The sequence below is a fragment of the Dendrobates tinctorius genome, unplaced genomic scaffold (assembly GCF_039654945.1).
Source record: "Dendrobates tinctorius isolate UK_male_01 unplaced genomic scaffold, ASM3965494v1 ptg000130l, whole genome shotgun sequence".
Classification (NCBI taxonomy): domain Eukaryota; kingdom Metazoa; phylum Chordata; class Amphibia; order Anura; family Dendrobatidae; genus Dendrobates; species Dendrobates tinctorius.
Genome location: NW_027361798.1, coordinates 5,311,900 through 5,331,760, shown reverse-complemented (window position 1 = coordinate 5,331,760; position 19,861 = coordinate 5,311,900). Strand labels below are relative to the sequence as shown.

Genomic DNA, 19,861 nt, shown 5'->3' with positions numbered 1-19,861 from the left:
CAGGTATGTCCACTTCTGTATCAGCTGACAGGCTCTCATTCACCCCAACTATAGGGGGTAAACAAGTGGAGGTTCTTCAGCCAGACACCTGTGTGACAACACTTGCCACGGTGAGGGAGGAGGAAGAATCAGAAGATGTGGTTGATGTGGTGGATGGTGGTTGGTGATGCCAGCTAGTCTGCATTTTAGCAAAGTGAGATTCTAAGATTAGCGCATGTTGATCGCGCATGTGGCAGTTCATGCATGTAATAGTCAAATTATTGAATTTTTTTTAACTCTGTCGTTTCTTAGAAAAGTTGGCAGGTTTTTGTCGGTCTGAGAAAAGACCCACGCTACTAGGCAACTGCAGAAACGCGAATGTTGCTGTCCACTGCCAGATCTGGGGCTCAGAATGCATTGGTTGTCATGGTTGCATAACTCTGTGTCTACATGACCTTCTCGTCTTCCTCTTCCTTCACCTCATCTGCTGAGCTACTCATCTGCATGCCTCTGGGTTTACACCAAGTGAGATCTACCACCTCATCATCATCCTCTATGCTCTCCCACTCCTCACCCTGAGAATCACCCTCCTCCTCTTTCTGCCTGGACAGCAAAATACAGTCCGCGAGAGCCTCAAGTATCTGAGTCTCATGAGGATCAACCCCACCTCCCAGGGTTAACGTCTGTTGACGAGGGTTTGGATTCTGCCCGAACCCCACTTCATTCGGCCCTGGATCAAACTGAAAAAAAAATTTGTGCATCGGTGCAGATGATTTCCTCCTCTTGACTCTGTGAATCTTTGGAGTACACTTCCGATGCCCATGGCATAGAATTTGTGAACAAATCTGCAGACTCAGCCATCTGTGGTTCCCAACAGTCAGTTGGGCGATTGAAGAGTTGTAACATGGTGGAAAACAAGGGTAATTGGGGTGCCACCACTGAGGACTGTACTGTGTGTCATGTTAAGGGCTCATACTCACTTGCGAGAGACGATTCTCGTGCGAGTCTTGGACCGGAGTGTGCGGCTGCATAGAAATACAAATAGCCGCACGCTCCAGTCCGAGTGCAGTGCCAGTGCGGCAGTGCCAGGTTTTCATGCGAGAGACTCGCATAAGAATTGTGCGAGACTCTCACAAGTGAGTATGAGCCCTAAGGTGGAGGAAGAAGAGCAGAGGCCACTTTATGCAGCGCTTGCCATCTACTGGAGCACATGTCCTTTCTGGCCCTTATCTACAAAGTGTACCGCTGTAGGACTGCCAAGGAAAGGAGTAACAGAAGTTGTAAAAATGCTGCGCAATTTCTCACTACAGCAAAATAAAATGACTTCTCATCCCTCACATCATACCTGTCTCACAACCCTAAACAGAAATTCAGTACTTTCAATTCTCTCTTGTGTCCACTAGCTCCCTCTCCTCTCATCTCAGCTGAATACTTTGCCTCACCACCTGTGAAGTTGACACAATAATGTCCCACCTCATTCCAAACTTTACCACAGTCTTCATTCCAACCCTAGCCCACCAATCCAACCTGTCACTAACAACTGGTGTCTTCCCTCCTGATTGAAACATACCTCGATACCACCCATCCTCAAAGAGCCCACCCTTGACTCATCCTCTGTGTCTCGCTATCGCCCCATCTAACTTCTCCCCTATGCCTCCAAACTACTGGAACAACTCATCCATTTTGAACTGTCCTCCCATCTCTACTCTTGCTTCCTCTTTGATTACAATCTGGCTTCCAACCGCACCATTCCACTGAAACTGCCCTGACTAAAGTCACCAATGACCTACTAACCGGCAAATCAAAGCAACACTAGTTTTACCTCCTCCTTCTCCTGGACCTGGCATTTGCCTTTGACACAGTGCACCATTCCCTCTTACTACAGATTTTCTGATCTGTTGACATTACAGACTTGGCCCTTTGTTGCATCTCCTCGTACCTAACAGACAGGACATTGATCTCGCCCCCTATGTGTCAGTGTCCATCAAGGTTCAGTTGTAGGATCAGGCACTATGCTTAGGACACTCCCTCCCTCCCTCCTAAAGGGACTGCCCACATTGCCCTAAGGTCTTCTCAGCCTATAGCTGGTCGACACTTTCTAAGGCTTCTCCTCCAATATGAAGGTGCCTGAGCAATGTTGTTAGTTTGCCTTGCATGCTTGCTAGTTGTCAGGGTCCCCAGGTCTGCTTGTCTACCCTGTATCCGTCTGCTCGTACCTGTCTGTGCTCTTCTGTCCATCAGCCGGTCTAGCTCACACCTGCCAGTGCCCATCTATGACACCCGGTCCAGCCCACACCTGTCAGTGCTTTTCTGATCCTCAGCCAGTCCCATCTGCACCCGTGGTTCCAGTGACCCTACAAGGTCTTCCTGAATTTTTCATCCCTCCTTCGGGCCGTAGCAGCCTTTCCGCTGTAGGGGGTCATCTGCCACCTTCTGTAGGTCAGGCCTGGAGTAGCACCTGGTGCCACCTTCTTGGGTCGCGGTTTTCACGTGCTGCCACTTATCGGAGTTGGGATTTGGTAGGCCACCTAGTTTCCACCACCTTGCCCATTACAATCTACATCTGCTGGATTGGGCATAGTGTAAGAGGTGTCGGTCCCTATTATACTGTCTATACTGTGGTGAAATTGATGCCACTTTGGTATTGTATGTATTGTAATTTTTGGAAATGTGAACACTCCTGGTTGGGTCTCCTTCATGCGTGTTGCCTGTAGCAGTAGACCCGTGAGACCGTCAGGCCTCCACGCCCTTGGACTCAACTACCCGTGTTACTGTCTTTACATTTTTCTGACAATGGTAGTCTACAAAACTGATATTTGTGCCACATGAGTGTGGCTCAGCATGAAAGCAGGTAGAGGTGTTGCATGTGGTATCAGGGCTCCCAGCACAGGAGGCCTACACCGATCCCTCACTCACCTCATCTTACTGTGACGTTCAATTGAAAGCTGTAAATGCCGTCCCAGACCACCGATACCTCATGCCTGGCTGATTGATACCGTCCCATGCTACAATTTGTACTGTGGGTGAATTGAGGCCACTTTCCTGGTGTCTCTCCATAATTTGATGAGTTTTGGAAGCTTTTGGGGCCGTTTTAAGGTGTTGTGCATGCATTTGTTTTTGCCTCCCATTGACTTGAATGGCGTTTAGCGAATATTCGACGAATAAATTGGTGAATATTGCAAATTCGGCGATCGTAATCTGAACCGAACATTGAAATATTCGCTCATCCCTATTCTTCATCTCTGTCCACCACTCTACCCGTCCTCTCTAAAGTGCTGCATCGGCCAGCATCTCTATCTACAACTTATCTGTCCTCTCCATTCCACTAATGAATAAAGACCAATGTACTCTAGAATCTGAATCTAATGCTCCCTTTACAAGGACTCCTCTCCTGCTGTATTAATTCTCTGGAATACTCTACACCAGGCAGTCTGGTTAATTCTCACAGATATAAGCTTGTTCTAAAAACACATTTATTTAGATCGGCCCCTCAGCTCATCTCACTAATGACTAATCCCTGGTCTCCCCTCCTAACATCCTGACCGGGTCATACACATACATATACACATACAGGACAGTGACCGGATCATACATGTACATATACACACACTGGACAGTGACCGGATCATACATGTACATATACAGATACTGGCCGGTGACCGGGTCATACATGTACATATACAGATACTGGCTGGTGACCGGGTCATACATGTAAAATATACAGATACTGGCCAGTGACCGGGTCATACATGTACATATACACATACTGGCCGGTGACCAGGGTCATACATGTACATATACAGATACTGGCCGGTGACCGGGTCATACATGTACATATACACATACTGGCCGGTGACCGGGTCATGCATGTACATATACTGGCCGGTGACCGGATCATACATGTACATATACACATACTGGCCGGTGACTGGGTCATACATGTACATATACAGATACTGGCTGGTGACCGAGTCATACATGTACATATACAGATACTGGCCGGTGACCGGGTCATACATGTACGTATACACATACTGGCCGGTGACCGGATCATGCATGTACATATACAGATACTGGCCGGTGACCGGGTCATACATGTACATATATAGATACTGGCCGGTGACCGGGTCATACATGTACTTATACAGATACTGGCCGGTGACCGGGTCATACATGTACATATATAGATACTGGCCAGTGACCGGGTCATACATGTACATATATAGATACTGGCCGGTGACCGGGTCATACATATACAAATACTGGCCGGTGACCGGGTCATACATGTACGTATACACATACTGGCCGGTGACCGGATCATGCATGTACATATACAGATACTGGCCGGTGACCGGGTCATACATGTACATATATAGATACTGGCCGGTGACCGGGTCATACATGTACATATATAGATACTGGCCGGTGACCGGGTCATACATGTGCATATAATAATCTTTATTTTTAATAATCTTTATTTTTATATAGCGCTAACATATTCCGCAGCGCTTTTTGCCCACAACACTAAAAAAACTGCTGAGATGGTTGTGGATTTTAGGAAAGATCAACATGAGATACTTCCAATCTACATCCATGACGAAGTGGTTCTTAGGGTCACAGAGACCAAATTCCTTGGTGTTATCATCTCTCATGATCTTAAATGGGGGAAAAACGTGGATGCTGTTATAAGAAAAGCACAACAGAGGATGTTCTTCCTGCATCAGCATATACACATACTGGACGGTGACCGAGTCATACATGTACATATACAGATACTGGCCGGTGACCGGGTCATACATATACTGGCCGGTGACCGTGTCATACATGTACATATACAGATACTGGCTGGTGACCGGGTCATACATGTACATATACTGGCCGGTGACCGGGTCATACATGTACATATACTGGCCGGTGACCGGGTCATACATGTACATATACAGATACAGGCCGGTGACCGGGTCATACATGTACATATACACATACTGGCCGGTGACTGGGTCATACATGTACATATACACATACTGGCCGGTGACCGGGTCATATACGTACATATACACATACTGGCCGGTGACCGGGTCATACATGTACATATACACATACTGGCCGGTGACCGGGTCATACATGTACATATACACATACTGGCCGGTGACCGGGTCATACATGTACATATACACATACTGGCCGGTGAACGGGTCATACATGTACATATACAGATACTGGCTGGTGACCGGGTCATACATGTACATATACACATACTGGCCGGTGACCGGGTCATACATGTACATATACACATACTGGCCGGTGACCGGGTCATACATGTACATATACACATACTGGCCGGTGACCGGGTCATACATGTTCATATAGTGAGCAGGTCATACATGTACACATACTGGCAAGTCACTGGTCTGTTCGTCACTGTTCTGGTGGTCACGTGATCACTGGTCTATTGGTCATATAATCAGTGATCTGGAGGTCACTGGTCTGTTCATCACTTCTGGCGGTCTGGTGGTTACTGGTCACGTGATCACTTGTCTAGCGTTCACTGGTCATGTGACCACTGTTCTGGCGGTCACGTGATCTCTGGCCTGGGCACATTATTTGATAAATCTATAATATATAACTGTTGCCCTCAGCAGCCAATCACAGCTCAGCTCTCACCTGTCACCCTGCACTGCTAGGAAGAGCGCTGCGCTGTGATTGGTCGCTAGGGAGAACAGGTCACCTCTCGCCCGTTGATGTATGTCTCAGTGTTGTGACTGCGGTCACGTCTCTGGTAGTAATGACGCCTTTGTTTCTGTTTCAGGACGGCGCTGTGCTGATGTCTGACGCTCCTGTGCCATCCAGGGACCATGGGTAATTCTGTCAGCAGGCCCGGCTGCCTGGGGGACAAGAAATCCCAGCAGAGCCTGAAGGAAGGTTGTTTGAAGGAGTCCATCAGCGACATCCAGAGTGTGAGGAACAACGTGGAGTCTGGCGCCGCGTCCACCGTGGACAAGAAGAATGAGCGGCTGAACGACAAGGAACTGAACGTCTCCACGGCAACCGGCAAAACACAAACCAAAGAGCCGCTGCCAAAACAGAACAACGCCGACGCCAACATCCAGCAGGCCCGCCGGGACACACCCAGGTCCACGCCCGACCATGGCAGCAACATATGGACGCTCCAGAGGGGTAGCGTGCAGAGGGCCTCCGGAAGCAGCTGCTCATGGCAGCCGCTCGCCACCAGGGAGGTGACGGAAGTGACGGAGGTGACGGAGACCGTTGTCACCGAGATTGTGGAGGTGACGCAATATCCGACCGGAGACAAGAGCGGAGGACCTGTCATCACCAGGACCGTGAAAGTGCTGACGGAGCGCGCCGGCGAGCTGGCTGAGGTCAATATGTAACCATAGCGACTGACCGCTCACATCAGTCTGCTGTAATAAAGCCATCATTGGAAAATCTCCAGAATGGTCATTATTCTATAGGGCCACAACGGTGATCCCGAGGGCCCAGCTCCAACCTCATAGGTGGTGTGAACATGCCCAGAGAACTTAGTCTGTGTGCCCATAAGGCTCCTCCGATGTATGTGCCCATGGGGCCCCTCCAATGTGTGTGCCCATGGGGCTCCTCTGAAGTGTGTGCCCATGAGGCTCCTCTGATGTGTGTGCCCACGGGGCCCCCCTGAAGTCTGTGCCCATGGGGCCCCTCTGAAGAGTGTGCCCACAGGACCCCTCTGATGTGTATGCCCATAGGGCCCCTCTGATGTGTGTGCTCACAGGACCCCTCTGATGTGTATGCCCATAGGGCCCCTCTGATGTGTGTGTCCACAGGACCCCTCTGATGTGTGTGCCCACAGGACCCCTCTGATGTGTGTGTCCACAGGACCCCTCTGATGTGTGTGCCCACGGGGCCCCCCTGAAGTCTGTGCCCATGGGGCTCCTCTGAAGAGTGTGCCCACAGGACCCCTCTGATGTGTATGCCCATAGGGCCCCTCTGATGTGTGTGCTCACAGGACCCCTCTGATGTGTATGCCCATAGGGCCCCTCTGATGTGTGTGTCCACAGGACCCCTCTGATGTGTGTGCCCACAGGACCCCTCTGATGTGTGTGCCCACAGGACCCCTCTGATGTGTGTGCCCACAGGACCCCTCTGATGTGTATGCCCATGGGGCCCCTCTAATGTATGTGTCCACAGCACCCCTCTGATGTGTATGCCCATGGGGCCCCTCTGAAGTGTGTCCCCACAGGACCCCTCTGATGTGTTTGCCCATGGGGCCCCTCTTAAGTGTGTGCCCACAGGACCCCTCTGATGTGTATGCCCATGGGGCAGCTCTTATGTGTGTGCCCATGGGGCCCCTCTGATGTGTATGCCCATGGGGCCCCTCTGATGTGTGTGCCCACAGGACCCCTCTAATGTGTATGCCCATGGGGCAGCTCTGATGTGTGTGCCCATGGGGCCCCTCTGATGTGTGTGCCCATGGGGCAGCTCTGATTTCTGTGCCCACAGGGCCCCTCTGATGCTAGTGTCCACGGGGGCCGCTCTCTTCTCTGTACGCTCCTGGGGACCCTCTGTTCTTTGTATGCTCCTTGGGCTCATCTGTTCTCTGTATGTTTCTGGGGTGCAAATCCCAGGGGCCTTCTTCCCCTGATCTATGTATAGAATTATAGAATCCTAGAATCTCAAAGTTGGAAGGGACCTCCAGGGGTCATCAGAACCTCCAAGGTCATTGGGACCTCCTGGGTCATCTGGTCCAACCCCCTGCTCAATGCAGGAGTCACTAAATCATCCCAGTCAGATGTCTGTCCAGCCTCTGTTTGAACACCTCTATTGAAGGAGAACTCACCACCTCTCGTGGCAGCCTGTTCCACTCATTGATCACTCTGCCAAAAAGTATTTTCAAATATCTAATCTGTGTCTCCTCCCATTCAGTTTCATCTCATTGCTTCTAGTCTTTCCTTGTGCAAATGAGAATAAAGATGATCCTTCTACAATGTGACAGCCCTTGAGAAATTTGTAGACAGCTATTAAGTCTCCTCTTAGACTTTGCAGCTAAATATTCCCAGATCTTTTAACCATTCCTCGTAGGACATGCTTTGCAGACCGGTCACCATTCTGGTCGCTTTTCTCTGAACTTCCTCCAGTTTTTCAATGTCTTTTTTCAATGTCGTGCTAAGAACTTGACACAGTATCCAGATGAGATCTGACCAAAGAGGAGTAAAGGGGGATCATGACTTCATTTGATCTAGACTGAATGCTTCTCTTAGTACATCCTAGAACTGTTTGTCTTTTTTGCTGCTGCATCACACTGTTGACTCATTCAGTCTGTGATCTGATAGTATACACAAGTCTTTTTCACATGTGCTGTTGCTTAGTTCTATTCCTCCCATTCTGGAGATGTAATTTTTGATTTTCTTGCCCAGCTGTAGAATCTTACATTTCTTCCTGGTAAATAACATTCTATTAGTCGCTGCCCATTGTTCAAGCTTATCTAGATCCTTCTGAATCCTCACGCCTCGGTTGATATATCTTTCTTCTCCTCCCAGTAATGAGGCAGCGCTGATGGTTGAGGCGTAGGTCACAGCATAAAATGCGCTGTGTGGCCGCAGTCATGGACTCCTGTTACATTGTGTACAGGGGATGAGACACTTTATCATTTACTAGTTAATATTTCACATTAAATGCCGTCATCGTGCACTGATTTTCCGCCGTGTGGTTTTATGTCGAGTGCGTTTGTTTTACAGTTATGGTAACATTGCACAAGTTCTTCATGCAATTTTTCACTGTGCAAGCGAAAATCTCCCATGTAACTGTATCTGGAGAAGTTCATGCCATGATACTTGGGGTTAATTTCCTGGAACCGAGTGGTCCCCAAACATCACCCTCTGCCGCCGCTGCACACGGGTCTGACCATGAGACGGAGCCATAACCTGTGATAAATTTGTTTTCAGGTACAGACGAGTCCTGAGGCCCAAACAGAATCTCATTATCAAGTGGGGAAATGGGACGCCTACAACAAGACGGTACATAGTGGACTGTTGTATACGGTATACTGTGACATCATGTGGTATAGACTGTCATCCCGTGTGATATCTAGTGACATCACGTGGTGTAGACGTGTCATCCCGTGTGATATCTAGTGACATCACGTGGTATAGACGTGTCATCCCGTGTGATATCTAGTCACATCATGTGGTATAGACTGTCATCCCGTGTGATATCTAGTCACATCATGTGGTATAGACTGTCATCCCGTGTGATATCTAGTGACATCACGTGGTGTAGACGTGTCATCCCGTGTGATATCTAGTCACATCATGTGGTATAGACTGTCATCCCGTGTGATATCTAGTGACATCACGTGGTGTAGACGTGTCATCCCGTGTGATATCTAGTGACATCACGTGGTAAAGATGTGTCATCCCGTGTGGTATCTAGTGACATCACGTGGTATAGACGTGTCATCCCGTGTGATATCTAGTGACATCACATGGTATAGACGTGTCATCCCGTGTGATATCTAGTGACATCACGTGGTATAGACGTGTCATCCCCTGTGATATCTAGTGACATCACATGGTATAGACGTGTCATCCCGTGTGATATCTAGTGACATCACGTGGTATAGACGTGTCATCTCATGTGATATCTAGTGACATCACGTGGTGTAGACGTGTCATCCCGTGTGATATCTAGTGACATCACGTGGTGTAGACGTGTCATCCCGTGTGATATCTAGTGACATCACGTGGTTAAGATGTGTCATCCCATGTGATATCTAGTGACATCACGTGGTATAGACGTGTCATCCCGTGTGATATCTAGTGACATCACGTGGTATAGACGTGTCATCCCGTGTGATATCTAGTGACATCACGTGGTATAGACGTGTCATTCCGTGTGATATCTAGTGACATCACGTGGTATAGACGTGTCATCCCGTGTGATATCTAGTGACATCACGTGGTAAAGATGTGTCATCCCATGTGATATCTAGTGACATCACATGGTATAGACGTGTCATCCCCTGTGATATCTAGTGACATCACGTGGTATAGACGTGTCATCCCGTGTGATATCTAGTGACATCACGTGGTAAAGATGTGTCATCCCATGTGATACCTAGTGACATCACGTGGTATAGACGTGTCATCCCGTGTGATATCTAGTGACATCACGTGGTATTGACGTGTCATCTCGTGTGATATCTAGTGACATCACGTGGTAAAGATGTGTCATCCCATGTGATATGTAGTGACATCACGTAGTATAGATGTGTCATCCCATGTGATATGTAGTGACATCACGTGGTATAGACGTGTCATCCCGTGTGATATCTAGTGACATCACGTGGTATAGACGTGTCATCCCGTGTGATATCTAGTGACATCACGTGGTATAGACGTGTCATCTCATGTGATATCTAGTGACATCACGTGGTGTAGACGTGTCATCCCGTGTGATATCTAGTGACATCACGTGGTGTAGACGTGTCATCCCGTGTGATATCTAGTGACATCACGTGGTTAAGATGTGTCATCCCATGTGATATCTAGTGACATCACGTGGTATAGACGTGTCATCCCGTGTGATATCTAGTGACATCACGTGGTATAGACGTGTCATCCCGTGTGATATCTAGTGACATCACGTGGTATAGACGTGTCATTCCGTGTGATATCTAGTGACATCACGTGGTATAGACGTGTCATCCCGTGTGATATCTAGTGACATCACGTGGTAAAGATGTGTCATCCCATGTGATATCTAGTGACATCACATGGTATAGACGTGTCATCCCCTGTGATATCTAGTGACATCACGTGGTATAGACGTGTCATCCCGTGTGATATCTAGTGACATCACGTGGTAAAGATGTGTCATCCCATGTGATACCTAGTGACATCACGTGGTATAGACGTGTCATCCCGTGTGATATCTAGTGACATCACGTGGTATTGACGTGTCATCTCGTGTGATATCTAGTGACATCACGTGGTAAAGATGTGTCATCCCATGTGATATGTAGTGACATCACGTGGTATAGATGTGTCATCCCATGTGATATGTAGTGACATCACGTGGTATAGACGTGTCATCCCGTGTGATATCTAGTGACATCACGTGGTATAGACTGTCATCCCGTGTGATATCTAGTGACATCACGTGGTATAGACGTGTCATCTCGTGTGATATCTAGTGACATCACATGGTATAGACGTGTCATCTCATGTGATATCTAGTGACATCACGTGGTATAGACGTGTCATCCCGTGTGATATGTAGTGTCATCACGTGGCAGACGTGTCATCCCGTGTGATATCTAGTGACATCACGTGGTATAGACGTGTCATCCCATGTAATATGTAGTGACATCACGTGGTATAGACGTGTCATCCCGTGTGATATCTAGTGACATCACATGGTATAGACGTGTCATCTCGTGTGATATGTAGTGTCATCACGTGGCATAGACGTGTCATCCCGTGTGATATGTAGTGTCATCACTTGGTATAGATATGTCATCCCATGTTATGTATTGACATCACGTGGTAATCAGTAGACATGTATATCTTGGCTGTACTCAAGACTGTTTATGCTGCAGGTTTCTCATCATGCTTTGGCTCTGCCGGAACCCCCTGAAAACCAGGAGACTGTCCTCAGCTGGGTGTCGGAAATGGAGGATCTGATGGAGGCCCAGAAGCCTCTGTCCTCTGAGGCCAAAGTGGTGAAGGCCCAGCTTCAGGAACAGAAGGTGAGATCATGGGTCTGCCCTGTATTCTCTGGATTATATTACACATGTCCTGTATTATCTGTGGATTATATTACATGTGTCCTGTATTATCTGTGGATTATATTACACATGTCCTGTATTGTCTGTGGATTATATTACACGTGTCCTGTATTGTCTGTGGATTATATTACATGTGTGTCCTGTATTGTCTGTGGATTATATTACACGTGTGTCCTGTATTGTCTGTGGATTATATTACACGTGTCCTGTATTATCTGTGGATTATTTTACATGTGTCCTGTATTGTCTGTGGATTATTTTACACATGTCCTGTATTATCTGTGGATTATATTACACGTGTCCTGTATTGTCTGTGGATTATATTACATGTGTGTCCTGTATTGTCTGTGGATTATACTACACGTGTGTCCTGTATTGTCTGTGGATTATATTACACGTGTCCTGTATTGTCTGTGTATTATATTACACGTGTGTCCTGTATTGTCTGTGGATTATATTACACGTGTGTCCTGGATTGTCTGTGGATTATATTACACGCGTGTCCTGTATTGTCTGTGGATTATATTACACGTGTGTCCTGTATTGTCTGTGGATTATATTACACGTGAGTCCTGTATTGTCTGTGGATTATATTACACGTGTGTTCTGTATTGTCTGAGGATTATATTACACGTGTCCTGTATTGTCTGTGGATTATATTACACGTGTCCTGTATTTTCTGTGGTTTATATTACTCGTGTCCTGTATTGTCTGTGGATTATATTACACATGTCCTGTATTGTCTGTGGTTTATATTACACGTGTCCTGTATTGTCTGTGGATTATATTACACGTGTGTCCTGTATTGTCTGTGGATTATATTACACGTGTGTCCTGTATTGTCTGTGGATTATATTACACGTGTGTTCTGTATTGTCTGAGGATTATATTACACATGTCCTGTATTGTCTGAGGATTATATTACACGTGTGTCCTGTATTATCTGTGGATTATATTACACGTGTGTCCTGTATTGTCTGAGGATTATATTACACGTGTGTTCTGTATTGTCTGAGGATTATATTACACATGTCCTGTATTATCTGTGGATTATATTACACATGTGTTCTGTATTGTCTGAGGATTATATTACACGTGTCCTGTATTTTCTGTGGATTATATTACACGTGTGTTCTGTATTGTCTGAGGATTATATTACACGTGTGCACGTGTGTCCTGTATTGTCTGTGGATTATATTACATATGTCCTGTATTATCTGTGGATTATATTACACGTGTCCTGTATTGTCTGAGGATTATATTACACGTGTGTTCTGTATTGTCTGAGGATGATATTACACGTGTGTCCTGTATTATCTGTGGATTATATTACACGTGTGTTCTGTATTGTCTGTGGATTATATTACACGTGTCCTGTATTGTCTGTGGATTATATTACACGTGTGTTCTGTATTGTCTGAGGATGATATTACACGTGTGTCCTGTATTATCTGTGGATTATATTACACGTGTGTTCTGTTTTGTCTGAGGATGATATTACACGTGTGTCCTGTATTATCTGTGGATTATATTACACGTGTGTTCTGTATTGTCTGAGGATTATATTACACGTGTGTTCTGTATTGTCTGAGGATTATATTACACGTGTGTTCTGTATTGTCTGTGGATTATATTACACGTGTGTTCTGTTTTGTCTGAGGATGATATTACACGCGTGTTCTGTTTTGTCTGAGGATTATATTACACGTGTCCTGTATTATACTAGATCTGCATGGAGAGGATTAAGAGAGGTCACCAATTATAAAAGCCACCCCACTATAGTGAACCCCAGCAGAAGTCTGGCAGCAGAGTTAAATGAATTCTACTGCAGATTTGAGGCAAGCTCTACACACAGTGGCTATTCATCCCTAAGCTCCTCAGTCTGTTCATATAAAGATCATTCATTGTGCAACACCCAAGTAGTGATCTCCGAGGCAGAGGTGATACGCATCCTGAAGGGACTTAAGGTCAAAAAGGCACCTGGCCCTGATGGTGTATCTCCAATGTGTCTGAAAGTATGTTCCACCCAGCTTGCCCCTATACTGATAAATATATACAATGTGTCACTGGAAGAGTGCGTTGTACCTCAGTGTTGGAAAGATTCCACAATTATCCCTGTCCCCAAGAAAGTGGGATCCTCTGAGTTGAACGACTATAGACCAGTAGCACTCACATCTGTAGCTATGAAAGTCTTCGAAAGAATTATGATGTCCCACCTGATAAAATTCACGCAGAAGCTATGGGACCCGCTTCAGTTTGCCTATAAGGAGAATCGTTCGGCAAACGACACTGTCATTCTGGCACTGAAGTACATTTTGGATCACACAGATGAACTGCACTCATATGTCTGGATTCTTTTCATGGACTTTAGCTCAGCGTTCAATACCATTGATCCAAATTTACTTCATAAGAAAATGGTAGCTCTTGGAGTCCCTCTCAACTTATGCTTGTGGATTTATAACTTCCTGACAGCCAGGATACAGAGTGTAAAAGTTGGACCATTCACTTCGGACACCTTGGTCACAAACATCGGGGCACCTCAGGGGTGTGTTTTGTCCCCGTTACTGTTTTCTCTCTATACGAATGATTGCATCTCTTCAGCAGACTCAGTAAAAATCTTGAAATTTGCCGATGATATGACACTGATTGGTCTCATCAGGGGAAATGCTGAAGACTTGTATCGGAGTGAGGTGGAAAGAATATGTGACTGGTGTAAAGCCAATAATCTTGTACTCAACACTAAAAAAACTGCTGAGATGGTTGTGGATTTTAGGAAAGATCAACATGAGATACTTCCAATCTACATCCATGACGAAGTGGTTCTTAGGGTCACAGAGACCAAATTCTTTGGTGTTATCATCTCTCATGATCTTAAATGGGGGAAAAACCTGGATGCTGTTATAAGGAAAGCACAACAGAGGATGTTCTTCCTGCGTTAGCTGAAAAGATATGGTTTGTCTAAGAATCTGCTGATCTTATTCTTTAATGCTGTCACCTTTTCTGTGATTTGTTCCTCTCTGATAGTCTGGTATGGGGGAGCCACTGCGCATGACAAACTCCGCTTACAAAGGACTTTCAGAACAGCAGAGAGAATTATAGGCTCCCCCTGCCTAAAATCCAGGATCTTTATGATAAGAGTATTCGATCCCACGCATTGAAAATTTCATCCGATCCCTCTCACCCGGGACACTCCTCATTCCAACTACTCTCTTCAGGACGTCGCTTCAGAGTCCCCAAATGCAGCACCAACCGCCATATGAACAGCTTCTATCCACGCTCTGTTCAACAATTAAATCGTCATGTGTAGACTATATACTGTATCTGTCTTGTTAGATGTTACTTGTTGTATCTGTTGTTATATATTATGTTGCCTCTTTGCCACAAAGAATTCCTTGTATGTATGTAATATGCACTTGGCGATAATAAATTTGATTGATTGATTGATTATCTGTGGATTATATTACACGACTGTTCTGTATTGTCTGAGGATTATATTACACGTGTGTCCTGTATTGTCTGTGGATTATATTACACGTGTGTTCTGTATTGTCTGAGGATTATATTACACATGTCTTGTATTATCTGTGGATTATGTTACATGTGTGTCCTGTATTGTCTGTGGATTATATTACACGTGTCCTGTATTGTCTGTGGATTATATTACACATGTCCTGTATTATCTGTGGATTATATTACACGTGTGTTCTATATTGTCTGTGGATTATATTACACATGTCCTGTATTATCTGTGGATTATATTACATGTGTGTTCTGTATTGTCTGTGGATTATATTACACGTGTGTCCTGTATTGTCTGTGGATTATATTACACATGTCCTGTATTATCTGTGGATTATATTACACGTGTGTTCTATATTGTCTGTGGATTATATTACACATGTCCTGTATTATCTGTGGATTATATTACATGTGTGTCCTGTATTGTCTGTGGATTATATTACATGTGTCCTGTATTGTTTGTGGATTATATTACATGTGTGTCCTGTATTGTCTGTGGATTATATTACACGTGTGTCCTGTATTTTCTCTGGATTATATTACACATGTCCTGTATTGTCTGTGGATTATATTACACGTGTCCTGTATTGTCTGTGGATTATATTATGTGTCCTGTATTGTCTCTGGATCATATTACACGTGTGTTCTGTATTGTCTGAGGATTATATTACACGTGTGTCCTGTATTGTCTGTGGATTATATTACACATGTCCTGTATTATCTGTGGATTATATTACACGTGTGTTCTGTATTGTCTGAGGATTATATTACACGTGTGTCCTGTATTGTCTGTGGATTATATTACACATGTCTTGTATTATCTGTGGATTATATTACACGTGTGTTCTGTATTGTCTGTGGATTATATTACACGTGTCCTGTATTGTCTGTGGATTATATTACACATGTCCTGTATTATCTGTGGATTATATTACACGTGTGTCCTGTATTGTCTGTGGATTATATTACACGTGTGTTCTGTATTGTCTGTGGATTATATTACACGTGTGTCCTGTATTGTCTGTGGATTATATTACACATGTCCTGTATTATCTGTGGATTATATTACACGTGTGTTCTGTATTGTCTGTGGATTATATTACACATGTCCTGTATTATCTGTGGATTATATTACATGTGTGTTCTGTATTGTCTGAGGATTATATTACACGTGTGTCCTGTATTGTCTGTGGATTATATCACACGTGTCCTGTATTTTCTGTGGATTATACTACACATGTCCTGTATTGTCTGTGGATTATATTACACGTGTGTCCTGTATTGTCTGTGGATTATATTACACGCGTACTGCATTATCTGTGGATTATATTACACTTGTGTCCTGTATTATCTGTGGATTATATTACACGTGTGTCCTGTATTATCTGTGGATTATATTACTTGTGTGTCCTGTATTATCTGTAGATTATATTACACATGTGTCCTGTATTATCTGTGGATTATATTACATGTGTGTCCTGTATTATCTGTGGATTATATTACATGTGTGTCCTGTAATGTCTGTGGATTATATTACACGTGTCCTGTATTTTCTGTGGATTATACTACACATGTCCTGTATTGTCTGTGGATTATATTACACGTGTCCTGTATTATCTGTGGATTATATTACACGTGTCCTGTATTATCTGTGGATTATATTACATGTGTCCTGTATTGTCTGTGGATTATATTACACATGTGTTCTGTATTGTCTGAGGATTATATTACATGTGTGTTCTGTATTGTCTGAGGATTATATTAAATGTGTGTTCTGTATTGTCTGAGGATTATATTACACATGTCCTGTATTATCTGGGGATTTTATTACATGTGTCCTGTATTATCTATGGATTATATTACACATGTGTTCTGTATTGTCTGAGGATTATATTACATGTGTGTCCTGTATTATCTGTGGATTATATTACACGTGTGTCCTGTATTATCTGTGGATTATATTGCACGTGTCCTGTATTATCTGTGGATTATATTACTCGTGTGTCCTGTATTATCTGTGGATTATATTACACGTGTATCCTGTATTATCTGTGGATTATATTACACGTGTGTCCTGTATTATATGTGGATTATATTACACGTGTGTCCTGTATTGTCTGTGGATTATATTACATGTAAGTTCTGTATTGTCTGTTGATTATATTACACGTGTGTCCTCTATTGTCTGTGGATTATGTTTCATGTGTATCCTGTATTATCTGTTGATTATATTACACGTGTGTCCTGTATTGTCTGTGGATTATATTACACGTGTGTCCTCTATTGTCTGTGGATTATATTACACGTGTCCTGTATTGTCTGTGGATTATGTTACATGTGTGTCCTGTATTATCTGTGGATTATATTACATGTGTGTCCTGTATTGTCTGTGGATTATATTACATGTGTGTCCTGTATTGTCTGTGGATTATATTACACGTGTGTCCTGTATTATCTGTGGATTATATTACATGTATGTTCTGTATTGTCTGTGGATTATATTACACGTGTGTCCTCTATTGTCTGTGGATTATGTTACATGTGTATCCTGTATTATCTGTTGATTATATTACATGTGTGTCCTGTATTGTCTGTGGATTATATTACATGTGTGTCCTGTATTGTCTGTGGATTATATTACATGTGTTCTGTATTGTCTGTGGATTATATTACATGTGTGTTCTGTATTGTCTGTGGATTATATTACATGTGTGTCCTGTATTATCTGTGGATTATATTACACGTGTGTCCTGTATTATCCGTGGATTATATTACACGTGTGTCCTGTATTATCTGTGGATTATATTACACGTGTGTTCTGTATTATCTGTGGATTATATTACACGTGTGTCCTGTTGTCAGAGACACCGCACTGCACCTGCTCATAGAGCCAGTGCTCGTGTCCTGAGTACAGAAGCAGTGCTAAAAGATACCTGTAGAGACGGGCAGCAGAGGTGACCATGCGTGCTTCAGGCTAATAGTGTCAGGGTCCAGTCAGCGCTGGAAAGTAAAGAGGCACAGGACCTGCGGACACTGAAACTGAATAGTCTGCACGGGACCTATGGTCATGTGACTGCAAGGAGGCGTGGCTTAGCGTCCTGTATTCAGATAGGACAGGACACCATACAAACAACTCAGAGTCAGGCAAAACAGAGGTCACAGCAGTACGGGCAAACGAGGTACAGGAGGGACAAACAGACGGGTAGTTAGACAAAGCCAAAGGTCATACACAAGAGGGCGACGCGGTACCAAGGGGACGAGCAGAGAGGAGTCGGGTCACAAGCAGAGAGTCATACACGAGAGGTAGCGCAGTACAAGAGGGTCAGGCAGAACTCGTAACAGGGACAGAACCAGATCACAACCGAACAAGCAAGCAAGACATCAGGCACAAGGCACACATATACAAGAGGTCACTTAACTCAGCCGAGGGCAGGAGTATAACTGACACCAGACCCAGGTCCAGTGAGCCTAAATAGCCTCCTGCTGCCAGAGAGAGGCAGCACAATTAACCCATAGTCTAACCAGGACGGGTCAAAGCGAAATCCCGTCCTGGATCATGACACCTGTATTGTCTGTGGATTATATTACACGTGTGTCCTGTATTGTCTGTGGATTACATTACACGTGTCCTGTATTATCTGTGGATTATATTACACGTGTGTCCTGTATCATCTGTGGATTATATTACACGTGTGTCCTGTATTATCTGTGGATTATATTACACGTGTGTCCTGTATTATCTGTGGATTATATTACACGTGTGTCCTGTATTATCTGTGGATTATATTACATGTGTGTCCTGTATTATCTGTGGATTATATTACACGTGTGTCCTGTATTATCTGTGGATTATATTACACGTGTGTCCTGTATTATCTGTGGATTATATTACATGTGTGTCCTGTATTATCTGTGGATTATATTACACGTGTGTCCTGTATTATCTGTGGATTATATTACACGTGTGTCCTGTATTGTCTGTGGATTATATTACATGTAAGTTCTGTATAGTCTGTTGATTATATTACACGTGTGTCCTGTGTTGTCTGTGGATTATATTACACGTGTGTCCTGTGTTGTCTGTGGATTATATTACACGTGTGTCCTCTATTGTCTGTGGATTATGTTACATGTGTATCCTGTATTATCTGTTGATTATATTACACGTGTGTCCTGTATTGTCTGTGGATTATATTACATGTAAGTTCTGTATAGTCTGTTGATTATATTACACGTGTGTCCTGTGTTGTCTGTGGATTATATTACACGTGTGTCCTGTGTTGTCTGTGGATTATATTACACGTGTGTCCTCTATTGTCTGTGGATTATGTTACATGTGTATCCTGTATTATCTGTTGATTATATTACACGTGTGTCCTGTGTTGTCTGTGGATTATATTACACGTGTGTCCTCTATTGTCTGTGGATTATGTTACATGTGTATCCTGTATTATCTGTTGATTATATTACACGTGTGTCCTGTATTGTCTGTGGATTATATTACACGTGTGTCCTCTATTGTCTGTGGATTATATTACATGTTTCCTGTATTGTCTGTGGATTATATTACACGTGTGTTCTGTA

At 44.2% G+C, this 19,861-nt stretch overlaps 1 protein-coding gene across 1 annotated transcript in view; it reads left to right on the top strand.

Annotated features, from left to right (window-relative positions):
- The window catches only part of LOC141047949 (microtubule-actin cross-linking factor 1, isoforms 6/7-like), a 277,881-nt gene that overhangs the window by 107,502 nt on the left and 150,518 nt on the right, over nucleotides 1–19,861 (top strand). The window contains exons 2-4 of the mRNA XM_073543327.1: nucleotides 5,789–6,359; nucleotides 8,916–8,987; nucleotides 11,570–11,719. Coding sequence (XP_073399428.1) covers nucleotides 5,835–6,359; nucleotides 8,916–8,987; nucleotides 11,570–11,719 — 747 coding nt within the window. The 5' untranslated portion in view covers nucleotides 5,789–5,834. The remainder of the gene's footprint in view (nucleotides 1–5,788; nucleotides 6,360–8,915; nucleotides 8,988–11,569; nucleotides 11,720–19,861) is intronic.